This window comes from Euleptes europaea, chromosome 1, assembly GCF_029931775.1.
Source record: "Euleptes europaea isolate rEulEur1 chromosome 1, rEulEur1.hap1, whole genome shotgun sequence".
Lineage (NCBI taxonomy): Eukaryota > Metazoa > Chordata > Lepidosauria > Squamata > Sphaerodactylidae > Euleptes > Euleptes europaea.
The window spans coordinates 143,996,904-144,023,192 of record NC_079312.1 but is presented as its reverse complement, the minus strand read 5'-3'; the positions used below and the strand labels follow the sequence as shown (position 1 = coordinate 144,023,192).

The following is a 26,289-nucleotide window of genomic DNA, read 5'->3' as shown; positions in this document are numbered from 1 at the left end:
ACTGTGGTAAAATTTCTGGGGGTTATGGTAGTTTCCACCCCAGAAATTTAAGACATTTATTTTTGGATAGTTCGACTGCTTCAGAATTTGACTTTTAGTAATGCTATCTAATATTCATAGTCTGCTTTACTTTTTATTGTATGCCTTTTAATTTTTAGTTTGAAGGGTGTCATATTTAGTACAATGTGGCTTAGTGCCAATAACCCTGAACTTAAAATACCTAACTACTTTTTTCATAGTTCACATACTGTATTTTTCGCTCCATAAGACGCACTTTTTTCCTCCTCAAAAGTGAGCGGAAATGTCTGTGTGTCTTATGGAGTGAATGTGTGTCCCGAGATGGACCCTAGCCCGGTCCATCCGGGGCAGGAGCCAAGCAGCCCAGACGGCCCGCAGAAGCCGGGGAAGACCAACTTGCTGGGCGCGCCGGAACAACGTGAGCAGGTGTTCCCCGCCTCGACGGCCAGCTGGGAGGCGGGCGGGGCTTCACAGAGCTGGCTGGGCGTGCTGGAATGACGGGAGCAGGCTTTTCCCGCCCCGACGGCCAGCTGGGAGGCGGGCGGGGCCGCACAGAGCTGGCTGGGCACGCCGGAACGATGCGAGCAGGCGTTCCCCCTCCCGACGGCCAGCTGGGAGGCGGGCGGGGCTTCACAGAGCTGGCTGGGCGTGCTGGAATGACGGGAGCAGGCTTTTCCCGCCCCGACGGCCAGCTGGGAGGCGGGCGGGGCCGCACAGAGCTGGCTGGGCACGCCGGAACGACGCGAGCAGGCGTTCCCCACCCCGATGGCCAGCTGCGAGGCGGGTGGAGCCGCACAGAGCCGGCTGGGCGCGCTTGAACGACAGAGCGGAGGCCGAGGAGGAGAGCGGTCAGGAGTCCTCTAGCTGACGTCAGTCAGAGTGAGAGACCTTGGCTTCCATGGAGGAGGAGAGCGACTCAGATTTTTTCTTGTTTTCCTCCTCTAAAAACTAGGTGCATCTTATGGTCAGGTGCGTGTTATGGAGCGAAAAATACGGTGCATATATATATGTGTGTGTGTGTGTGTGTGTGTGTGTAACAACACTTTTTATTTCTGTGATGGGTTAATAAAATATAGATGTCTGTTTCTGTTTCCCTGGAAGTAGCTTTTGACTTGATCTTAGAGTGCCAGTTACCAAAATATATTAATAATGGGCACTTTGACAGTCAGGGTGTCTATTGTGGGGAGGGGAAAGGAAGGTGATTGTAAACCAATTTGATTTTTCCTTAAGTGGTAGAGAAAGTCACCACATAAAAACCATCTCTTCTGCTGCTGCCTCTTCTCCTTCTTCTCCTCTCCCATTGTTTTCAGATGGATGCCTTCCAGTGTTTTTCTTGTTGTTCCCAGTATACTGAGGGCAGAGTCTGATACAAACCCCACCCTGACCCATTGAAGTCAGCAATTCAATGTTACACATTATGTTGACAAAGAGGCTTTAAGATCATGACCTGTGAGATTTTTTTTAAAATCCAGCCTGATAAATTATTCTGGATCATTTGAAATCTAGCACACAGTGTTGTGTTATTTAGGTTGGTGTTAATAGAAGATATTATATAGCTTTTGTTTTTGAGAAGTTGACAGGTAGTCAGAAATCATTTGTTTGGTATTGTCACATATACCTTTATTGCAAGGTAGAGCCAGGTCACCCCAAATTCCTTGCAAGAAGCTGCTTGGGTTCTTGAACTATTTTTCTAGGACCACAACTTTGCAACAGTTCTGATGTGCTACCATAACGACTTCCAGTTCACCCTGCTCCTTCCAAAGTCCAGGGTTTTGTTGTCATTCTGGGTCTCTTTTCGCTCCATTCCCAGATGCCTAAAGGAAGTCAAAAGGTTAATTCACTGTGTCTTCAAGCCTTCTACCAAACTCCCTCTTGCTTTACTGTTTTCTTTATGTTCTTTTGAGCTTTGTTCGGAGATTTGAGGGTTGTGTTGGTGTTTTGCTGCTCATAGACCATATATTGTATTTTGTAACTTGTTCTTTTTTGTGAATATTTTCTGACCTTGTCCTTTATTAAGTTTTGATTGTATAATCCTTTTGAACTTTAAAAAATGAGTTCTGTGAGAAGGCTGGATTCTGTTCTCTAAAAGATGTCACTGAGTTATAAATGTACATGTATATATGCAGTTGCTTACAAACACAAATTTTGCTTCTGTTTAAAAATGTTCCTTTGGGCTTTTGATTATTCAAAGTTAAGATGGCTAGTAAAGATACTGATTTTGTTTGCTTGACCTTGCTGGGTATTTTAATTAGTTGGCAAATATAATTGAATTAGCTCTGTTTAACAAAGCCTAAGACCACTGGTTTTCTGGCACACCTTTTCATTCATTTATTCATTTTGTATGCACTGTAGGTTGAACTTCAGTTTCAGTTAAACCGCTTACCACTCTGTGAAATGCATTATGCTTTGGACAGGATCAAGGACAACAGTATTCTCTTTCCAGATGTCTGCATGACTCCCACAATACCTTGGAGTCCCAACAGGTACAAAAATGCAAACACTTTGATACTGGAACCTGACATTGATATTATATTGAATAACTTATAACAGATGACTCAGGCATGCCCTTACATCAGAAGTGCATCTTTGCTCATCTGTGTATTGCAGTAACGGAAAGTGAAAGGGCTGTAAATAGCTAACATCCTCTGAAACATAAGATTAGGATTTCAGCCTTTTACATTTTCTCTGACATCAAAAGTAAGTTGTAATGAAGTGAATCCTGTTTTACAGAAGCAGCTTTAGAAAACAGAAGCTAGTAACGATAGTTATTCTTGCCAGTTGCCATTGCAAGTAATACATGGGTTCTGCTAGTAGTGGCAGGTTTTTTTTAAAAAAGAAATAAGCCTTTTTGGTGGTAGAAGTGCATTCCAGGGAATGTTTTGTGCCAGAAGAAAACTCCACCATTAGAGGACCTTTGTATCACATGTAAATCTAAATAATTACCTGCCCTGTCCCAAGGGCTTGTGTTTAAAATAACTTGCCAAAATATGATTTACTTGTCCCAAATTCTTTCAAGTGGAATAGTAGTGACCTGATCATGGACAGTAGAAATATCAGTGACTGAACCCCTAGATGCTCCAAGCATATACTCTCTAGTTTAGCCTACTAGATCAGTGTGTTATAGGATACCCTATAATTAATAAACTGCTGAGTGGTTTTATTGAGCCTGTATATTTTAGTTTGCATGGAATCTGTAGGCCAATAAATCTAAACTGCCAGGCCTATTCTCCACCTTTCTAGCCATACCATGCCTGGACCATCAGGACAAAGCCAGGTGCTCTTATTCTCTTTTCTAGCCCTGTCAGGGGTGGTGGTGAGGGTGGAACTCTGAGATTTTTTGCAGTAATGTTAACAGTCAGCCTGCCCCTGCTCTTAATGTTCTTACTTCTTTTTGTCTTCTGGTCCTGGGCTCTCCTAGGAAAACGTGTGGGGAAAGTAGTGCTCATCCTCAGTAGCTGTTTTCCTATCAGCAGTTGTGCCAAGTCACCTCCCCTTCCATATTCAGGGTGTATGGCTATGTTGAATACTGAATCACACATAAGAGTTCCTGCTTCACTGTTTGTTTCAGTGGAAAGATTCAATAAAAAGAAATGTAACTATTCTTGCAGCAAGAGAATTCCCTATACAAAATAGAACTCCCATATATGTAAGAAATCACTGAATCAAAGCATTCATTTCAGTGAATGTATATTGCGATGGTGTGCTTTGAAGAAAGCAAGACCCATTTATTGAACTCATGCAATGCACTGTGCTCTGGGTTTTTAATCTGTTATCTGAGTCAGCCTTCTTGTGGACAGAAACTAGAGATTTAGATAGGAGAGGGTCTCAACCATTTGAAAAAGATTGCCTACTTTTTCATGAAAATAGTGGTATTTCACAAACTACTCTCTTTTCTCATAACTCTACAGTCCAGGAAACACATATCTTTCCTTTCGGCCGAGATCAAGCTTCTACAGTTTTTTTTGGGGTAGGAATCAACTCAATGGGGTAAGGTTGAGGGGGAAGGGAGTGCTTTCTCCTGGTAGGTCCAGGGGCTTGAGGTAGAGGTCAACTGCTCAGCAAGTTGCTCATGCAGTTTTATTGTGAAATTTTCCATCCTAAATTGCAGATTACAGATAGAGAAGAAAATTGTCTGTCCTTCCCCTTTGCCTTGGGAAACTATGGGGAAAGAAACAATGGGCCAGAGATGAGGAGCGTTCCCACTGGCTTTATTTTTGGAATAAATATAAAGCAAGACATTGTGGGAACAGAGAGGGGCACTCTGAGGAATCTCTCTTTGCCTGCCTCTCCCTTACTGTGTTGTCCTTCATGTCCCTACTTCTGAAAGCTGTTCTTCAAAATGTTTCCACAGAATGACTGTGTAATGGTAACCACTTGTGACTACATAGTGTATTTTTCATGTGTTTTTAACATTTGGTTTTGTGGGGCCATCTGCTGAAGCTGGAGGGTGAGAGATTCAAAACAGATAAAAAGAAGTATTTCTTCACACAACGCATAGTTAAGTTGTGGAACTCCCTTCCCCAGGATTTGGTGATGGCTGCTAACTTGGAAGGCTTTAAGAGGGGAGTGGACATGGTCATGGAAGATAGGGCTCCCCATGGCTGCTAGTGAAAATGGATACTAGTCATGATGCATGCCTGTTCTCTCCAGGATCAGAGGAGCATGCCTGTTATATCAGGTGCTGTGGAACACAGGCAGGGTAATGCTGCTGCAGTTGTCTTTTTTGTGGGCCTCCTAGATGCACCTGGTTGGCCACTGTGTGAACAGATTGCTGGACTTTAGGCCTTGATCTGATCCAGCATGGCTTTTCTCATGTTCTTATAATAATAAAAAGCACAAGGGATTTTATGTCTAGTTGCCATCGTGGCATAGTTTTAAAAAACAGTCTTGACACAATTATTTTCTATATACTAAGTTCTGGAAGTATCAGTCTCAGCACCTTACATCAATTCTGTCCCTTTTTGTTCATTTTCTTACACTTACACCATCTAGTGGAGTGCTGTAAGACAATTAATAAAAAGGTAATGGTTTTACCTCCTCTTCATAGAATATATATATTACTAGGCCACAGATACTTGCTAAACATTTTTGGGAGGTGGAATCACAGAATCTATAGAATTATAGAGTTGGAAGGGTCATCTAGTCCAACCCCCTGCACAATTCAGGGCATTCACAACTACCTCCCCCCCCACACCCCCAGTGAACAGAAGCTGGCCAAGATGCCTTCCCTCTCATCATCTGCCTAAGGTCACAGAATCAGCATTGCTGACAAATGGCCATCTAACCTCTTCTTAAAAACCTCCAGGGAAGGAGAGCTTACCACCTCCCGAGGAAGCCTGTTCCACTGAGGAACTACTCTAACTGTTAGAAGATTCTTCCTAATGTCAAGACAGAAACTCTTTTGATTTAATTTCAACCTGTTGGTTCTGGTCCGACCTCCTGGGGCAACAGAAAACAACTCGGCACCATCCTCTCTATGACAGCCTTTCAAGTACTTGAAGATGGTTATCATATCCCCTCTCAGTCTTCTCCTCTTCAGGCTAAACATACCCAGCTCCTTCAACCTTTCCTCATAGGACTTGGTCTCCAGACCCCTCACCATCCTTGTTGCTCTCCTCGACACGTTCCAGCTTGTCTACATCCTTCTTAAATTGCGGTGGCTAAGTCTGTCCCCCTTGTCACCCTCAATGGGGAGGAAAGTGGAGAGCTGGTTGATCACCTTCCAAAGCTGTTACATCTATTACTGTTGCTCTGTATACAGTTTATGGGCTCTTGTTGAGAACCTAATGTATGGCTGCAAGTACTGGAAGATCTATTACCATGAGCGCTGCATGCAGCAATTTTTGCCTTTCTGGTTCCTAATTGAACAAGAGGATTCACATTCAGAGGTCTGTTTCTGAATGTGGTTTGCAAATAAACAATTTCATATTTCCTATATCATTATAAATAACCCCTGTAATGTTATTACAGATTATGTTTTAGTCCAATAAATTGAATGTTCATTGGTTCTTGTAGGTTATCCGGGCTGTGTGACTATGGTCTTGGTATTTTCTTTCCTGACGTTTCGCCAGCAGCTGTGGCAGACATCTTCAGAGGAGTAACACTGAAGGACAGTGTCTCTCCTTCAAAATTGAATGTTCTTTTTAAAAGTTTTGGGATGATTTTGTTCCCAAAACATGGAGTTGTTGATTATTATTTTTTGCATCATTCCTGTCATTTTTTCATTTTTAGTGTAGTCAGTGACCTTTGCTTTCTTAATGCAGATACAGCTATTTCTGTCTTGAGTTTCTGTATTTCTTGACTTAACTCAAGATGATTTTTGCTTCTAGTTTTTCTTTATATTTTGGTTTTCCATCCATATCATCTTTCTAGCACTTCATTCATAGCAGTTATATGCAAAAAGAATTAAATTCCTTTTTGTTTTAACTCCTTACACTTCATGTACACTTTCCATGAATCTAACACTGAGGTAGATCACATTACAAAAGTATGACCATATGTGCTTCAGTGACAGGTGTTTTCTACTTTCTGTACCTACTTTTAAATCTGCCACTGGCCCTCCAAAACCGCATGTATAAATTGTTAACCTCTTAAGTACAGCGGAATGTCTCTAGAGCTGTTTCCTGTTCTGATGCTCATTCATTCATTCAATAAGCACATGCTCATTTTTCTAGGTCTCTGATGCAGGTTTCTTATGCTAAAGACTGTTGTTTGAAGGACCTTATCCAGTCCCTCAATGATTGCAGGTCTTTTGAGTTATATTTTACAGGTACTATTAATGTGCTTTGGACTTACATTTTATGAGAGGGAATGATAGCTTTGTGAGATTCAATATTTATTGAAATACAGTATGTAGAGAGTGAAAGATAAAGAAGTATTTGTTTTAATCATTTAATTACAACAGACTTCTGCATGGCTTTTGATTAAGCTGTTATACATGTGATGAGAAAACTGAGTTGACATAAAAATGGGTAGATTTTTAAATTTAGGTGTTTTAAAACTAGATAGTGTAACTAATACACAGGATGAAGTAACTTTGTCATTTACTCCTTAATAGTAGTCAAAGTTCAAGAACAGTATGTTTTGTTGGAACACTTGTTTTGGACATGCCTCTGAATGACTGTAATTTCATTTTAATTTATAGCATTTTGGTGTTGCTAAATATCATGCTTTCTATTGTACAGACAGTGGGATGAGCAGTTGGATCCTAGGCTCAATGCAAAGCAGAAGGAGGCTGTTCTGGCTATCACAACTCCACTCTCAATACAGTTGCCTCCTGTTCTTATCATCGGTCCCTATGGGACAGGCAAAACCTTCACGTTGGCTCAGGCAGTCAAGCATATACTTCAACAGCAGGATACTAGGTGAGATGGGATGATACACAGATATTTAATTGGAAGGCAAATGCCACCATTTATGTAAGGGAAAGAAAGCAAAATTTCCATCCAGCTTAAAAAAAACCATCCATCATTGTTTTGTATATTTGTTCAGGAGAGAATTTGACAGTCTAAAGGTGTAGTCTATATTTAGAAGAATGATTTAAAATTGGCAATATATGGAATATATACATTGCATCATATTTAGAAAGCTGTGCAGTGTGTAGAGTTGTAATGGCTATCTTTATTTTAAATCTGCATTGAGTAAAGTATAAAAAATGATTTTTAAAAGCTGTGTTGAAAGTTTAAATCTTCCCACAGAAATTAGTTAGAAGCATCATTGAACCATAAAATTCACAGACTAATTTCATTAAAAGAAAAGTGTGGGAAAGATGGTCACTATTTTTTTGTATTTTTACTGCTTTGAATGGTTTTCTGTTTCTTCATTGCTTTTTTATTTGCACCATTTATTCCAGCAGGATTCTCATTTGCACCCATTCTAATAGTGCTGCTGATCTCTACATAAAGGATTATTTACATCCATATGTAGAAGCAGGCAATCCCCAGGCGAGACCTCTCAGGTATTTTTTAAGGCTTATTATGTATCTATACAATATCTTAAGAAAAGGTGTCTCTTCTAAATAGTTTTTAAAATGAGAAATTCCAAACTTATTGGCATTTAAAATCTATACGTTTGTATAAATTTAGACAAAAATGGAATGTGGAACAATATCAGTGTTGGTTTCAAGTATCAAAGATAAAGACATCCTTTTTTAAGCCTTTCTTATGTGGATGGATATATGTGCTTTTACTAGCTGAACAAAATTTTATATGGTCCTTTAAAATGATAAAGATCCCCCCAATCCTTAGTTAAGAATTGCTTTTTACTTTGAAAAAATACCTTTTTAAAAAAGAGAGAGAGAAATGTGTGTAAATTAGGAGAACATTTGGAGTCTCATGAAATTAGTCCAGTAGCAAGCCATTTATGCAAATCGACTTCTCATGGGTATCAGTGCAATTAGGAAAAGAAAAATAATGGAGAAGGAGAATTTGAGCTCACACATACGTTAAAGAATTAAAAAGTAACCTAGTTTTAGGAAATTTTTTAGCTATAAAACCACAAATTTACATTTAGCTATGAATCCATTTAGCTGCAAATACTGCTATTAAGGTTTGAATGACTCCTATATACTGCTGTTCTGAAGCGAGGGCATGTCAGTCATGGACAGAGTCTCTCTGCAAGCAAATGTTTATATATAAACAAGACAAAATTAACCCAAGGTAGCAACATGATCTCGTGCTATATAACTAAGGTTGCTAGTCTTCTGCCAAGTTTTTCCTCTGCTGTTCAGGGACTGCCTTGGAATCAGAGTGCATACCTTCCTCCACAATTCCATAGGAACAGAGAAGGCTGGCAGGAACCTCAAGGGTCATCAATAACACCTTCCCAGAAGCAGGAATCCTACCTAAAGGGACTACCAAATGATTAGACACTCTTATAGCTAAAATGATCTCAATATTATTTTATTTAGATCCAGGCTGACTATATACACCATAGATGGGGGAGTAAAGCCTGGTCTACACATGTGGAAAAATAGAAAGGTAGCATTCTGAGGTGGAAAAATGGACTTTACCGCTTCGTACTGTCGGTGGGAAGATCATGTTTATTTTATGGCCCCATGTAAAAACTCACTGCAAATTTTTCAAATAGTAGTAAATCAGTGAGAAATAGTTCTAGCCTAGTGCTTTGTACGGTAGGCTAGTTTTCCACTACAAGGTTTGAAAAATATAATCCTTCACCTGCAGTCTGATATGGTGCTGTTCATTCTGCTGTTCATCACTCCGGCTGCCTCATTACCAACTCATTCTGCTTCTTGTCAAGACTAGGCCTAAGTCAAATCCTGAAATCCCTTGAGTGCTGGAGCACACACTTAATTTTTTCCTGGGTCATAAGAAGCCTTTTGGAGCAGTTTGTATGCCCATTGAGGCTTTTTTTCTTCTGGCCGGGGTGTACTGTGTTGTAGCCTGGACTTGGGCCTTTTGAGTTGCTGCCTGCTTCTTTGGAATGGCCTCCTTTCTTGTCTTCAGGAGTGGCTGCCAAAATAATTTAGTTAAAAGGGCATTTGGTATGTGCTAAGCAGTTCTCTGGATGCAATTATTACTCTAGGAGTAAGGCTTTGCTGACTTGTTTATTGTCTTTAAGGAGATTTTTTTAGTTATATTAGTTAGTTTTTAGTTATGTTATTGGTTCAATAATTTTTTATGGTTGTTGTTTTGAATATTGTTACCCTCCTTGGCTTCCATCTGCAGTGGAAGAAAGGTGGGCCCAGAAGTATGTATAATAAATGTTGGCAAGTGGTCTGTTGGCAAGAGGGTTGATGGGCCCTGCTTATGATATGGTGGGAATTGTTTTAGAGAATGAAAGTTGTTACATGCAGACCTTATAATCAGCTTACTATTCTGAGAAAGAGGATGATATTTCTTGTCTAAAAACTCATTTTATGTTTGAGTTTTTAGCTTTGACCTCAGTGCAAGATTTGTGGATATTTGCTCATTAATATCATTTGGCCTTGGGGAAGGAGGATGAGAAAGCCACTTGAAAGAGATTTTAGAGGGCTTGGTGACTAAAGGTCAGGAAGTGAATGAGGCACAGCTGCTAGGTTTCAGCTCAGTTCTGATGGGAATTCTGATGTTTGTAGGTTTCTCTGTTACTGTAGTGTTGTTACCCTGAAACCCTAACAGAGCTTCAGTAGCCAAAAAGCAGGGGCCAGGCTGAATTTCACATTCAGATTTGATTTTAAGCAGCTGTCTTTAGATGGCATCTTCTAGTTTGAATATAACTGTCCAGTATGTCCTGCAGATTTTTAATTGCTATGACTTGCATATGAAGTGATTGAAGATAATTCTGTTCCTTGGTAGAGTTCTCAATTATGACAGGATTTCTTTATGACAGGATTTGTCTCTCTTTTTAAAAAAAAAATTAAGTGCTTTTGATGTCAGTTTCTGAATTTTAAAATATTCCTAAATAATTAGATTTTGTTAAACAACTGTGAGAAGTAGCAAGATGATACAGTGAAATAAGTGTTATATCACAGTTATTTGCAAGATAGCTATGCTAGACATCTAATACAAAACCATAGAAGTTTCATTACTCAACCTTTGTGAAGTGGAATATATTTTTTCTTCATTGTTCCAACATTGCTAAATTCAAGGAAACATATTTACATAGAATTGATTTTTAGTGGGGTTTAAGAATATCACTGGTGTACTGAGATTGTATTAAAATTGGTGATTAATATTTACTATGAAACCTATAGCATAAAACCAAAAGTTGATATCTGGCAAACAAAAAGAGAACTGAATTAGAAATCTCTCTGAATTAATCCATGTCTAGAATACAATATAGCATTTACAACTTTAAGCAAAAGATAACATAGAATTATTGATGAAAATTGCTAAATTCAGCAATGTTACCCAAATGGCCTACATGTGTATGTACCCCAACTATAGGAGTGCCCCCCATTTATGTGCCAGACACCTATACACGTGCACTCTAGGCAATTATTATAAGTGGCATTCTGCTAGGTGCCAGGGGACAAGATTTGATCTAATGCCTCATAAGGGTGTACAGATTCTTAGAAATAAACAAGCATTGGATTAAAGTTATGAATGTATTAAGGAAAGAACAATTGCTATTATGTATTTAATTAGCAAATTGAATACAGAATTGGATACATGCGTGCACGCACTCAATAAATGTTCTACACATCCTAACTTCTACTAAATACTAATCTAAGCAGATATTACTAATCTGAAGAGAAAGGGGGGGAAGAAGAGAAGAAAGAGGAAATAAGACACATGAGCCTGTCCCTGTGAGTGAAGTCTAGTAAGGTTCATTGTAGGGAGGAAAAAGCAGTGTAGGTGAGAGTAGGGCGGTCTTAAGGGCACCTATATTGGGTGGTAGGGCTGATGTAAAGTCACACACACATCTCCCACTTTGCATTCCCATCCGAGGTTTGGAGCCAGTTGCTGGAGCCAAATAAAGAGATGGGACCCAACTGCTGGCACAAAGTGCTGGAGTTCTTGGGGCTAACTTAATACATTAAAAGTGTTAGGATAGTGGGAGAAACAGGATACTACTGAAAATTGATTGGATTATAGCCAAGAGTTTCAAACCTTAGTGGTGGATTGGAGGAAAAATGGCTATGTGGGAAATTATCTCCTAAGGAAGGGGAAACTGAGGGTGCTGATGTTTTCTTTAATGAGGTTTGTGGCCCAAATGGAATTATAAAGCTAAATTTATATGGTCACCATTTGGTTAGGTTGAACTCTGGGGGGAATTCTGGAATCAGTTAACTGAGACATTGCTATTACCTTTGAACGAGAATGTGTGAGTTAATGCACCTGCATTCATCTGTTCCCAAGCATATTGTCAATTACCTTTCTTCTTTCTTTGAAGTACAGGATATCCTTTGCTGCACTGATATTTCGTTCAGACTTTTAGATTAGAGAAATACATACCCTTTTACTGTTCCAAATGTTGTGTGAGGCCAAATTAAGAAATAAATTCCAAGGATGCAAACCCCTTCTGGCTGATCTATGGAGGGATCCCGGCTGTGTCTATATGCACTAATCCAAGAGCTTGCCAACAGCAAATATAATTTTATCTAATTAATACAAATTGTGAAATCAATGTAGTTAGCAGCAGTCAATAATGCTAATAGGAAAGCCTGCAATGTCTAGGATTTTTATTAAAGAAACACTGGGATATGGCTCAGGAGGTACAATATTGTACTTATAGACTGTACCTACCTATATGAACCCATATACCCAGCATGGGTTTCTCAAGAATAAGTCATGTCAGACTAATCCTATCTCCTTTTTTGAGAAAATTACTACCTTGCTGGATCAGGGGAATGCTGTAGACATAGTTTATCTAGATTTCAGTAAGGCTTTTGATAAGGTTCCACATAGTATTCTAGTTGACAAATTAGATCCTATTATTGTTAGGTGGCTCTGCAACTGGTTGACAGATCGCACCCAAAGAGTGCTAGTTAATGGTTCCTCATCCACTTGGAGAGAAGTGACTAGTGGAATTCCTCAGGGATCTGTACTGGGCCCTGTGTTGTTCAACATCTTTTATAAATTATTTGGATGAAGGAATAGAGGGGATGCTTATTAAATTTGCAGATCATACTAAATTGGGAGGGGTAGCAAATACGGTCGAAGACAGAACCAAGATACAGGATGATCTTGACAGGCTAGTGTCGTGAGCAGCAGGGATCTAGATACTGAACAGACACAGATCCGGCTGAGTTGGTAACAGAGGCAGAGGCGGGGCCCTCTGTCGCCTCTGAAGTTGGCAGTTTGCCTCCATCGGAGTCAGATGTTCCCACTCCTCTCATGATTAACGATGAGGAGAGTCAGCCAGCAAGGATAGAAGATTCACCCCCACGGATAGATAGGCTTAGGGAAAGATTACGCAAAGACTTAGCTACCCGTCGCAAGCAGGCACGGGAGTATAGACAGACACAAAGCCCTGAATACTGAGAGGAGCCAGGCTAGGTAATTGATGGGGCTAATGAGCACACTACCGGAGGGTCATATAATCCCAGGCTGTTGAAAGGTTTCTCCGTGGAAGCAACGATTCAGTTTTTGGACTGCTTCGCATCCACTTCGGTTCCTGACCCTCTCTCCGACCGGCTTGAATTCCTGGCACTCTGACCCTCGGCTTGATTAACGACTCTTTTTCTGGACGCGTTTGGACTCGTGCTTTGATCTCCACTAACTCGACCTTGGACCGCACGACTACCCAGCCTCCTAGCCCTGCCCGGGAACTGACAGATTGCTTCCACCACCTACAACTCCCACTCTCCTTCCTTATCGCAACCGGCTGACTGCAAAGAATGGAAGCTGCAGCCGGGCCCACGATGTCCGACCTGCTGCAACAGGTGCAGCAACTGACCCAGGCCGTCGCTCATTTGCAGCAACAACTGCACCAACAAGCTGCAGCCGTTCCTCAGCTTAAATGGCCAGTGAATCCCCCAGAAAAATTTGGAGGCAATGTAGAGGAATTTGCTGCTTTCTTGGCTCAGTGCAAGCTCTGTATTGAGTTACGGGCACAGGATTTCCCCTCAGATAAAACCAAGGTTTGCTTTATCATCAGTCTCTTAAAGGGGCAGGCGGCCAAATGGGCAACTCCATTATTGGTTGGCTCTTCTCCTTTACCAACTTCCAGGGGTTTCTAGACTATTTTTCTCCTGCTTTTGCAAACCCCCAACAAGCAGCCTCAGCCAACCGGAAGATAAGGGTTCTGAAACAAGGGAAGGAGGCAGTGGCCCACTACACCACAGAGTTTTGGCTCTTAGCTCAAGATCTGAACTGGAATGAAGCGGCCTTGATGGATCAATATGTGGAAGGGTTGGCCGATGAAGTACTCGATGAATTGGCCCGGGTAGACCGCCCCTCCACCCTACAAGACCTTATCGCCTTCCGCCTCCACCAAAAGCCTCGCCCCAAGTCTGAGTGGGGCTCCTGACTTGGGGCTTGCTCCTGATTCCCCCGAGCCCTTCACTCTGAACCAAGGTCCGTTCCTGATCCCCGTCAAGCTCCACCTGCCAGATGGACGCTGGCTCTGTGTACATGCCATGCTGGACTCTGGAGCAGCTCGGTGTTTCATCGATGCTGACTTTACCAAGCAGCACCAAATCCCCCTTCAAACTAAAGAAACTCCAGTTCTGGTGGAAGCCATTGACGGACGCCTCCTACGGTCAGGACCTGTAACCCAAGAAACCTGTGCAGTCACTCTTCAGGTGCATCAGCACACGGAGCAAATCCGGTTTGATGTGTCTCACATGCCAAGGTTTCCCCTAGTTCTGGGACTCTCCTGGCTCAATACTCACAACCCCCTCATAAACTGGAAGGAACAAGAGCTTCAATTTCAGAAGCCTTACCCACACCACGTATCTCCGTCAGTCCTGTCAGCTACCACCTCCACCATGACACCACTGCTGCCGTCCAAGTATGCTACTATGCTGATGTTTTCAAGGAGAAAGGGGCCGATAAACTGCCCCCGCACTGGCCCTATAATTGCGCCATAGACCTAATTCCAGGAGCCCCCTATCAGTTAGGCGCTTGTATCCGATGTCTGAACCCGAATTGGAAGCATTACGGGGCTTTCTCTCCAAAAATCAATCCCGAGGCTTCACCCGGTCCTCAACCTCTCCACTTTTGGCACCAATCCTTTTCGTAAGAAAGAAGGCTGGGGAACTGCGGCCCTGTAATGATTATCGAGCTCTGAACAAAATCACCGTATGGGGCCGGTACCCCCTCCTGCTGATTCCTGAACTGTTAAACCGGCTAAAGGGAGCCCAGGTATACACCAAGCTAGATCTTCGGGGTGCCTACAACCTGGTTAGGATTCGCAAAGGTGATGAGTGGAAGTCTGCGTTTGGCACCCAGTACGGGCAGTACGAATACCTGGTGATGCCGTTCGGGTTGACTAACACCCCCGCGGTCTCTCAGAGACTGATGAATGACGTCTTCCGAGACTTATTGGACCGTTGCATCATCATTTACTTAGATGATATACCCAGGTCCTTCGACTATCCCACAACTCTTGCCCCGCAGGACATTTCGGGCAGCATAAGACCCTGCACCTGTTAACCCGTGAATTCTGGTGGCTCCGGGTTTGTGCGGACGTAGCCCGTTACATCAGCTCTTGTGATACGTGTCGGCGGGCTAAACATATTCCGGGGAAACACACCGGGCTGCTGCAGCCCCTACCAGTACCTGCTGGTCCATGGGACACCATCTCCATGGACTTTATCACCGAATTACCCCGATCCCTGGGATATACCTGTATAATGGTGGTCGTGGATCTCCTCACCAAGATGGCCCATTTCATTCCTTGTCTAAAGCTTCCATCAGCCCAGGAAACGGCTCAGCTATATATCCAGCACATTTTCCGGTTACATGGGCTCCCAGCCCATGTCATATCTGACAGAGGTTCTCAGTTTACCTCCCGGTTCTGGAAAGCCTTCCACTCATGTCTCGACACCCAAGTTCACCTATCCTCTGCATACCACCCCCAATCTGATGGCCAAATGGAGCGAACTAACGCCACTTTAGAACAATATCTCCGATGTTATACAAGTTATACATGTTATACAACTGGGCTACGCTGCTGCCGCTTGCAGAGTTCGCTTATAACAACACAGTACACTCATCTACGCAGCAGACTCCGTTTGTCGCAAACTACGGGTACAATCCCCGGTACTTCCCAGCGAGCCTCCCGCCTACCAATGTCTCCGCTGTAAAGACTCGCTTACAAGAATTGCAAGCACTACAGAATCTACTGCAAGAACAGCTCCAACGGGCGAAAGACACCTGCAAAGCAGTTGCAGATACTAAACGTCAAGAAGGCCTGATGCTCAAACCTGGAGATCGCGTCTGGTTGTCTACCCAATACCTTCGCTCTCCAGGACGCTTCCGAAAGTTAAGTGCTCGTTTCATTGGCCCCTTCCCTATTGTGGAACCCTGTCGCTTTCCAGCTCCAGTTACCACCAGCCCTACACCTCCATCCGGTCTTCCATCGATCGCTATTATCACCAGCCAGGCCGACCGACCCTACCCGATCTCCAACTCGGCCGCCACCTCCTGTGGTGATTGATGACCAGGAGGAATATGAGGTGCCCGACATCCTGGATTCTCATGTACACCGTGGAGGTCTGCAATACCTAGTCGACTAGGAAGGGTACAGTCCCGAGGATCGGTCTTGGGAGCCTGCAGAGAACCTCCATACACCCGACCTGCTTCACCAGTTTCATACCTCATACCCCAATAAACCAGGCCCCCTGGATGGGGGGCCCTGCGGGGGGGATAGTGTCGTGAGCAGCAGAGATCTAGATACTGAACAGACACAGATCCCGGCTGAGTTGGTAACAGAGGCAGAGGCGGGGCCCTCTGTCTCCTCTGAAGTTGGCAGTTTGCCTCCGTCGGAGTCAGATGTTCCCACTCCTCTCATGATTAACGATGAGGAGAGTCAGCCAGCAAGGATGGAAGATTCACCCCCACGAATAGATAGGCTTAGGGAAAGATTACGCAAAGACTTAGCTACCCGTCGCAAGCAGGCATGAGAGTATAGACGGACACAAAGCCCTGAATACTGAGAGGAGCCAGGCTAGGTAATTGATGGGGCTAATGAGCACACTACCGGAGGGTCATATAATCCCAGGCTGTTGAAAGGTTTCTCCGTGGAAGCAACGATTCAGTTTCCGGACTGCTTCGCATCCACTTCGGTTCCTGACCCTCTCTCCGACCGGCTTGAATTCCTGGCACTCAGCCCCTCGGCTTGATTAACGACTCTTCTTCTGGACGCGTTTGGACTCCTGCTTTGATCTCCACTAACTCGACCTTGGACCACACGACTACCCAGCCTCCTAGCCCCGCCTGGGACCTGACAGCTGGAGAATTGAGCTAGTACTAATAAAATGCACTTCAACAAAGACAAATATAAAGTTCTGCATTTAGGTAGGAGAAATCAAATGCATAATTATAGGATGGGGAAGACTTGTTTGAGCAGTAGTGTGTGTGAAAAGGATCTTGGGGTCTTAGTGGACCAAACACTGAACATGAGTCAGCAGTGTGATGCGGTAGCTAAAAAGGCAAATGCGGTCTTGGGCTGCATCAACAGAAGTATAGCGTCCAGATCACATGAAGTGATGGTATTGCTGTACTCTGCTCTGGTTAGACCTCACCTAGAGTACTGTGTTCAGTTTTGGGCACCGCAATTTAAGAAAGATGTAGACATGCTGGAACGTGTCCAGAGGAGGGCAACAAAGATGGTGTAGGGTCTGGAGACCAAGTCCTTTGAGGAAAGGTTGAAGGAGCTGGATATGTTTAGCCTGAAGAGGAGAAGACTGAAAGGGGATATGATAACCATCTTCAAGTACTTGAAAGGCTGTCATATAGAGGATGGTGCCGAGTTGTTTTCTGTTGCCCAAGAAGGTCGGGCCAGAACCAGTGGGTTGAAATTAAATCAAAAGAGTTTCCGTATAGACAATCGGAAGAATTTTCTAACAGTTAGAGCGGTTCCTCAGTGGAACAGGCTTCCTCGGGAGGTGGTAAGCTCTCCTTCCCTGAAGGTTTTTAAGAAGAGGTCAGATGGCTATCTGTCAGCAATGCTGATTCTGTGACCTTAGGCGGATGATGAGAGGGAGGGCATCTTGGCCATCTTCTGGTCACTGGGGGTGTAGGGGAGGAGGTAGTTGTGAATTTCCTGCATTGTGCAGGGGGTTGGACTAGATGACCCTGGTGGTCCCTTCCAATTCTATGATTCTATTCTATTCTATTCTATTCTATTCTATTCTATTCTATTCTATTCTATTCTTAGATGCGTGCATTATTTTGATCTAGGGCTTTCATAGTCATTCCCCTTTAATGCAACATTTCCCTTCCTGATGGTGTTTGGCAACAGAAGAGTAGTTGTTGGGCTAATGTTATGTCCATGGCTGTAAGTATTGTGTAATTTGACCCTCATCTGCAAGCAAATATGAAAGATCTTTGTACTAGTTGTAGTTTAAACTAGTGTTTAAAACTGACAATTTCAGCCAGAACTCTAGTTATCCACCCTTGAACCAGCTGTAAAATGGCAGTTTTGGGGAGAGCCACTCACAAAAATAGGGAGATCTGCACATTTTTTTTGTGTCCTGTCAAGTCACAGCTAACTTATGGCAACCCTATGGGGTTTTGAAGGCAAGAGACGGTTTGCCATTGTCTGCCTCCACATCACTCCCCTGATGTTCCTTGGAGGTTACCCATCCAAATACTAACCAGGGCCAACTCTACTTAGCTTCTGCCATCTGATGAGATCAGGCTAGACTGGGGCTATCCAGGTCAGGGCAATCTTGAACACATGAAGCTGCCTTATATTGAATCAGACCCTTGGTCCATCAAAGTCAGTATTGTCTACTCAGACCGGCAGTGGCTCTCCAGGGTCTCAGGCAGGGGTCTTTCACATCACTTACTTGCCTAGTCCTTTTAACTGGAGATGCTGGGGACTGAACCTGGGACCTTCTGCATGCCAAGCAGATGCTCTACCACTGAGCCACGGCCCCTCCAAGAAGAAAAAAATATTACAGATCAGGGATTCTAACACTGAATTAGTGGGTCCAGCAATGCATGTGGAAAGGAAAATTTATCTAACACAGTTCTGCTTCTGCAAGCAATAGCACAATGGCTGCAGCAACAAACAGCATTTAATGTAATTTTCAATGAAATAACAGTACACATATTGGTACAATTAAATGTACAAACAGATGGTTCATACAATTTAATTTAACTTAGTTTTGAAATTGTGTCAGAAGAAATACCTTTTGCTAAGTCTTGCGCATGCAGAAAGGATAGTGTGGATACAATCACTTTCACTTAATGCTAGAAGACAGTGAGGAGTAATTTTAGGACTTCTGCTTGTCCAACCACTGTTACACACACAGAAATTTCTGGGATCCAATCCAATCAATAGTCAACTTGTTGATGGTAGAGAGCAATGAGACTGAGACTAGTCCGAAGAATAATCTGTGACACTGTGGCAGATAACTCGCATACACAGAGCAGATAACTCGCCAAAATGAGCTAAGCCACAAACTCCAGATCAGATCACACATATGTCCCAGGAATTAAGCATGTAGCAGGTTAGAAAACATTTACCCATTTTACAGATGAAGGTTGACTGTTCCAGCGGATAATCTGTGAAACCATGGCAGAGAACTCAAAAGCACATACAACAGGTATTATGCAGAGCAAAATAATATTTCAGAAGACTTATCACCCCGCAAAAGGGGGAACTCTCTAAAATGCATAAAAACTTGGTCATTTTAATTAATGGTATTATTGCTTCTGCATTTATAGTGATGCTATAAACACTGTAATCCCAATTTCTACAGAAAGTCAGTAGGCATTGGTTTTCAGCAGTCATTGCCAGAATATGAGGCTTGCTCTCCTTGTAAATTCTAAATTTAAATTAATGTTAGATAGAGTCATAGAATCATAGAATTGGAAGGGGCCATCTAGTCTAACCCCCTGTTCAATCCAGGTTCAGCCTAGAGCATCCCAACAAGTGTTTGTCCAGTCGCTGCTTAAAGACTGCCAATGAGGGGGAGCTCACCACCTCCTTAGATAGCCGATTCCACTCTTGAACAACGCTTACTGTGACTAGCCCATAGTCACTCAGCAGGCTGCATGTGGAAGAGTGGGGAATCTAATCTGATTCTCCTCATGTGGAGGAGCAGGGAATCAAAACCAGTTTTCCAGATTATAGTCCACCGCTCTTAACCACTACATCATGCTGGTGAATCTTCTTTTGAAAAAAAGACTTGAGGGTGGCAGATGCCATTCTTTGGGTGCTTTCAGTCACATGGGTGATCTGAGCCCTCCATGTACCAGTCAATTGGAAGACTACATCTAAATACTTAAAGGTCTTCATTCTTGATATGTTTAACATATCTCTTGATAAAAACTAAGATTTTAGTCTTTTGATCGTTAATTGTTAAGGGTTCCTTCCTACAGACTGCTGTAGGAGCCCAAAGGTCTTCACCTGATCTATATCATGTCCATCAGGCTGCCATCTATGTTTAACGTATGTCTTGATAAAAATAAGATTTTGGTCTTTTGATCGTTAATTGTTAAGGGCTCCTTCTTACAGAATGCCGTAAGAGCCCAAACGGCTCTTCTGAGCCATACTTCAGAATAAGATAAAATAGCTGTATCATCTGCATGTTTTGGCCTGGATAGCCTAGGCTAGATCATCAGATCTCAGAAGCTAAGCAGGGTCTGCCCTGGTTAGTATTTCGATGGGAGACCTCTGACGAATACCAGGGTACTTTTAAGCGTCCTCCTAATTCAGTCCTTCACCTTGTTCTAAGGCTTGGACCTGGAAACAAATAGGCAACCAAAGCAAGGCTCTCAAGTTAAGAGAGCCAGTGTGGTGTAGTGGTTAAGATCTGTGGTTTGGAGTGATGGACTCTGATCTGGAGAACCGGGTTTGATTCCCCACTCCTCCACACGAGCAGCAGAGGCTAATCAGATGAACTGGATTTGTTTCCCCACTCCTCCACATGAAGCCAGTTGGGGGACCTTGGGCAAGTTACAGCTCTGTTAGAGCTCTCTTAGGCCCACCTACCTCACAGGGTGTCTGTTGTGGGGAGGAGAAGGGAAGGTGATTGTAAGCCGGTTTGAGTCTCCCTTAAGTGGTAGAGAAAGTCGGCATATAAAAACCAACTCTTCTTCTTCTTCTTCTTCTTCTTCTTCTTCTTCTTCTTCATCACGTAATAATTAGGCTGTTACTTTTCAAAAATCTATTGGAATGTCTCAATTAAAATTTTTGTTATTTATTATAATCTTAAAAAATGACAGTACATAAAAAGATTTTACCATTAGATTTAATTAAAACAGATATTATTATTGGAGAGCAGTAGAGAGGTAGGCAGCTCATACTAAAATAGAGTTGATTTTTTTAGCACAAAATTAACTGTATGATGACAGTAGCAGAAGTTTGCAGTCAGGGCTTTTATTCTCATTGTACTGTTGTTGAAGCTGGGTTGAGAGGAAAATGTTCTTTGAAAATGTTGGAACATTCTGTTGTTCATGAAATACAAAATCATTTAAATGCCTGTTATGATAATGAATGTTGTGCAAGAGAACAACTGAGTGAGTATAGAGGGAAGCCTGTATATTGCAAGGACCTGCATGTTCGTAATGTGTCTATATACAGTCTGTGCACAGGAATGCATTATTCCATTCTGTGGGAAACCCTGACAGCAAAAGCTAGGAGAAAGGTTTTGCTTGATTCTACCACCACCTAAGGAATAAGTAGCAAGTATTCATGGGAGATCGCTCCAGAATTACAAAATTCACAAGGAGATGATTCTTTCCTTATCTTTGGCCTGAGCTTAAACACAGAAAAAATATTTCGTACTATAGAGAAGTTTTAATTTCTTGAAATTGTATTGGGTTAGATCCAGTCTCTATTTTCCATGAGTGGAAGGACTCCTGTACATATGACTTTATGTATGCAGTTTGCAGCTTGGCTCACTAGCATCTGTTCTTTGAACATTTGTTCTTGCTTTGTGCTTGTAATGTAGTTGTCTGGATTGTGTGGCATTGTTCTGTAATATTATGTATGGGACAGCCTGGCTTAGTGATGTTAGCTTGCAAGAATGTCCCACTGTTATGCCTGTCTCTGTTACTGTCTGCCAGCAAGCTACACCCTCTTTACCAACTTTGGCCTGGAGGAATAGAAACAGCATTTGTACTTTACAAATATAAGACTTACTAAAGCAGTCCCCCCCCCCAAAAAAAAGGTCTTGTAAGAATTCTGAAATCAAGCTTTCAATAATATTTAATAGTTGTGCAAGAATACTGGTGAATGGGAAATTAACAAATGGATTACAGATAAAGGAACAAGCCCATTATTCCCATTACTGTTTGACATGGCCTTGGAGGTACTTGCTAATAGAATAAGGGAAAGATCTCAAGATTCAGGCACTACAAGTTGATGCATGCTATGTGGATGATGTAGTCCTAACTATCAGGAATCCACAAAACTTAGTAGAATATTTGTTGGAACAGTTAGGCAAATATGGGAAACACTCAGAATACAAAGTCAATAAAACAAAGACCAAGATACTGTTGGAAAATATGACAGAAAAGGAAAAGAAAGAAATTGAGACCATCTCAGGATGTGTGGTAATGAACGACCCGATACAAGAATTACTGGATCAAACAAGACCATATTTCAAGACAATTACAAAATAGCTTGGCAAAGAACAGAAAGTGATTTGGAGAGATGGAAGAAACTGAAAATTTCCTGGCTGGGTAGAATCTCCGTGATCAAAATGAATGTATTGCCAAGTTTGAACTTTTTGTTTCAAATGTTGCCATTTGGAGTGGAAGAAAAAAACCCCGGAGAGATGGCAGAGCCATTTAAGCAAGTTTATTTAGAATGGGGGAAAAAACCAGGGTAAGATTAAAAATTCTTCAGGATGAAAAGAATAGAGGCAGTCTGGCATCACCGAATTTGAAGCTGTACTGTCAAGCAGCTGGTCTGGTTTGGATTACTGACTGGATTACAAATCCAAACTCAAAATAACCAAAATTGGAGAAAGATGAAATGGAGAAAGGTCTGCACTACTACCTTTGGAATGCAGTAAAATACCAGAAAGTGGGTAATCAGCATGTAATAAAAGATAACTTGCTTAAGTTCTGGATAAAAGTCAAAAGAAGATTAAGTCCATCACCACCTTTGTTAATGTCACCAACGGAGGCATACTATACTACTACAGAAAGGAGAGTAATGGACTATGTAATGTATCAAGACATAGTTTCCTCGAATGGTCAAACCAAGTCATGGAAAGAAATTAAGATAGAGAAAAAGAAATTAAAATGCTAGACCTACTGCCAGTTAGTGTCGAGGTTAAGGAAAGACTGCATGAATGAAAGTAATTTTTGAGATTCAACAGACTTTGAAAATTTGATTTAAAAAGACGTAGACCACCTTTTGGGTAGAATATATAAACTTTTATTGAAATTTGATACAGAAGCGGAACACATTAAACCATGAATGGTTTTGGACAAGAAATAGATATGCAGAATTGGGAACACTTGTGGTCCAAAGCGATAAAATCCATTACTAGCTAGAGCCTGAGAGAAAATTGGTACAAGATGTTTTACCGATGATATATTACACCTAAAGACATTAGTAAAATGAGTAAGAGCAAGGATGGATAATGCTGAAAGTGTAATGAAGCGGACGGTACCTTCTTTCACTGTTGGTGGTCCTGTATTAAAGTAAAAAAAAAAATTGGATCAAAGTACATCAAGAAATTATGCTAACCCTTCTATGCTAATGCAGGGCAGAATTCTGAATATACCATACTGAGACAGGATCTGCCCTTGCTCTTCTGGCTCTATTGACTCATTAGCCCATGCCCTTTTGGAATGCCGCTTTTACGAGGAACTTCGATCGCACTATATTCCCCCCCTTTTAATATACAAATCCAATGCCTCTGTGACTGACATAATGCCTTTTTTACTAAGCGATAGGGACCCCAAGGCTACATTGTCAGTGGCAAGATTTGTTTCCATCCTTATATCCCTCCAACACTAGATATATGCTGCTCAAGATCAATTGATCAAGGAGCTTCTAAGGGATAAAAGGAAAGGACATCAAGAAATTAAAAAAATATTTAAATTTAACTTTCCTGTAGACCCAAAAATAATGCTCTTAGGAATTTTACCATCGGCAACTGATAAAAACAAGGCAGAGCTGTTCAGATATATGATAGCTGCAAGAGTGACAATTGCGTTTAACTGGAAGTCAAAAGCAACACCATCAATAGACAATTGGCTAGAAATAATTAGCCGAATATGCAGTGATGGCTCAACTGACAAATATTGTGAACAAAAGACCAATGAAAGAATGTCAAAAGAACTGGAAACTGTACTATGATTTTGTAGCAATTTAATGTAGGTGTAGTAAGCTTGTAAAAGGTAAAGCAGTTGCATAGATAAAATATTGTTAAACAATTTAACCAATATAGAGTAATGAAAATAGGCCTATTCTTTTTTTTAATAAGTCTATGTGCACATGTACATTCTTGTTAGAATTAATTAAAACAAATATGCAGTGCTATTTATTTCTTAGATAATGGTTGAGAGGCATAGCAAATGACATAAGTATAACATCATTGAATTTTTGTAATGTAGTTTGTATGAAGGTCACTGTTACGAGTACAATTTTATATATTCTTCTGGTAAAGATCTATCTATTTTTAAGATTAGTGTCAGACAGTATAGATTATCTTAGTTCCGCGTCATAGGGTATTAGATGAAGATCTTGTCGTAGGTAGGAAGCTTTGATTATATAATGGAATGTGGGTGGTATGTATGGGTTGTTTTATGTTGTTTGAAAAATAAAAAGTTATTAAAAATAATATTTAATAGTTAAATTCTGAGATCAGAAGGAAGCTAAATTCTCAACTTTTCAGAAATAGCACTACTAATGATATTTGAAAAGAGCCCCTACATATGATAAAAAATTGCTTTATTCTGGGAACAATGCCAGCAGTCTCCTGCTGCTGTGTTATAGATCTTGGCAGTCTTCCAGATAGTTCAATGCCACTGTGTTGCCATTTTCAAGCATTTCCCCCTAATAATATTCTAATATTAATAAAAGAACAAATGGGGGACCTGCAAGGACTTGCAGTGAGAATCTCATTTTCTCTCTCCCATTGTTTCGCATCCCTGAGAGACCCATAGCCTTTCTCCTTTCCCTGCTTCCTTTTCTCATTCCCACCCACCAGCCAACTTTCCTTTATCTGCCCCTTGTCTTAAGCTTTCCCCTCTTCCCTCCCCCTGGCATTCAGAGAAACTGTGGCCAAGTTGTGCAGCGCTAGCTACCAGGCCAGGCCCAGTTGCATGGTGGAAACTCACAAGGACTTGTGGAGGGCACCTCATTTTCCATGTATCGCTATCCCCACGCTATTTCCTCTTCCCCTCCTCCTGGCAAACCCCATATCCTTGCCTTTCCCTGCATCCTTCAATCTTTCCTACACACCAACCAACCTACCTTTTATCTGTCCCCCATCTTCAGCTATATTTATTTATTTACTTCATTTATAGCCTGCTTTTCTCCACAATAGGGACCCAGAGCTTTCTTCATTCTCCTGTCCTCCATTTTATCCTCACAAGTGCCACTATTTGAGGTAGATCAGGCTGAGAGAGAGTGACTGGCCCAAGGTCACCCTCTGAGCTTCTGTGGCAGAGTGGGGATTCAAGGCGGGGTATCCCAGATCCTAGGCTGAAATTCTAACCACTACACCACACTGGCTTTCGTTGGGTGGCTTCTGTTGAACAGTAGGAAGCAGCCTTTCCTGGATGAATCATGCAGATTGTGTAGTATCAAGTTGCCCAGCCTGGTAGATGCTGCCAGACCTGACCCCTGTGATTCCTCCCTCATAGGCCAAAAGAGCCCTTGAAAGAACCCTGCCTCCTTCCCCTGCCTTTTACTGACAGAAACCAAGATTTGAAGGCTGGTGATATTTTTGTGATTGCTATGCAATGGCCACTGAGGCCATTGGTTTCTTAAAGCTACAAGTGCTGTTTCTATTATTTGGAGGATTTTAACCCCCAATATGTGTATGAGAGTTTTAAGATTTCAGAGTTTTCTGCAATCTTGGAGCATTTATCAGATTTGTAGAAAGATTGGTCTTGTCTGTTCATGGCGCCAGTCTCTGGATTTAAGTATCCACAGATTTGGCTATGTTGAGAATTAGATATATTGATAATGTGAATGGTAGATTGAAAACTTATAAAACTTCATTTTTTCCATACTATTCTTGTTAATTCAAGAGGAATTGGAAGAAGTTCTAAGATGAGACTACATACAAGGAAACGTTTTTTCAGCCCTGTTTCTGATGGGCAAAGAATGGTGACGTGAGGAATGCAAGTTCTTACTCTTTGAAAGCATATGTATCATGTATTAGAGGGATTTTGTGCCCTCCATGAAGTCAAGAACTTTTTGGGAGAAAGTGGAGGATCTGGATTTACGTAGTCAGGCCTGTTCCAGCAATGTGATCAGGTCAAGGAATTTGACTAAAATTATGTGTTGGAGAGCCCAGCTGAGGTCAACTGTAAAAGGCAATCCATGCAGAGAAACAAGCACAGAGGGAGAAACAGGTAGGCAGGGCAGAGGAACCAAGGAAAGTTTGCAGGACAAGGGAGCAGGAACAAGCAAGGACGAAGCAAGACTCAGGGCCTGTGAGTTATGTGAAATAGGTGCTTTGTCTCTACGACAAATGTTACTGACAGGAAGAGAAATTTTATACAGGAACAGAAA

General features: G+C 41.9%; 1 protein-coding gene across 2 annotated transcripts in view; it reads left to right on the top strand.

Moving 5' to 3' along the window:
• HELZ (helicase with zinc finger) overlaps positions 1-26,289 on the top strand; it is a 217,260-nt gene that overhangs the window by 116,025 nt on the left and 74,946 nt on the right. Inside the window, exons 13-15 of one of the 2 annotated variants that reach the window (XM_056851923.1) lie at positions 2,371-2,501; positions 7,203-7,382; positions 7,874-7,975. In XM_056851923.1, coding sequence (XP_056707901.1) covers positions 2,371-2,501; positions 7,203-7,382; positions 7,874-7,975 — 413 coding nt within the window. Of the gene's footprint in view, positions 1-2,370; positions 2,502-7,202; positions 7,383-7,870; positions 7,976-26,289 lie in introns of both variants that reach the window. The other variant, XM_056851917.1, reaches the window with a different exon arrangement.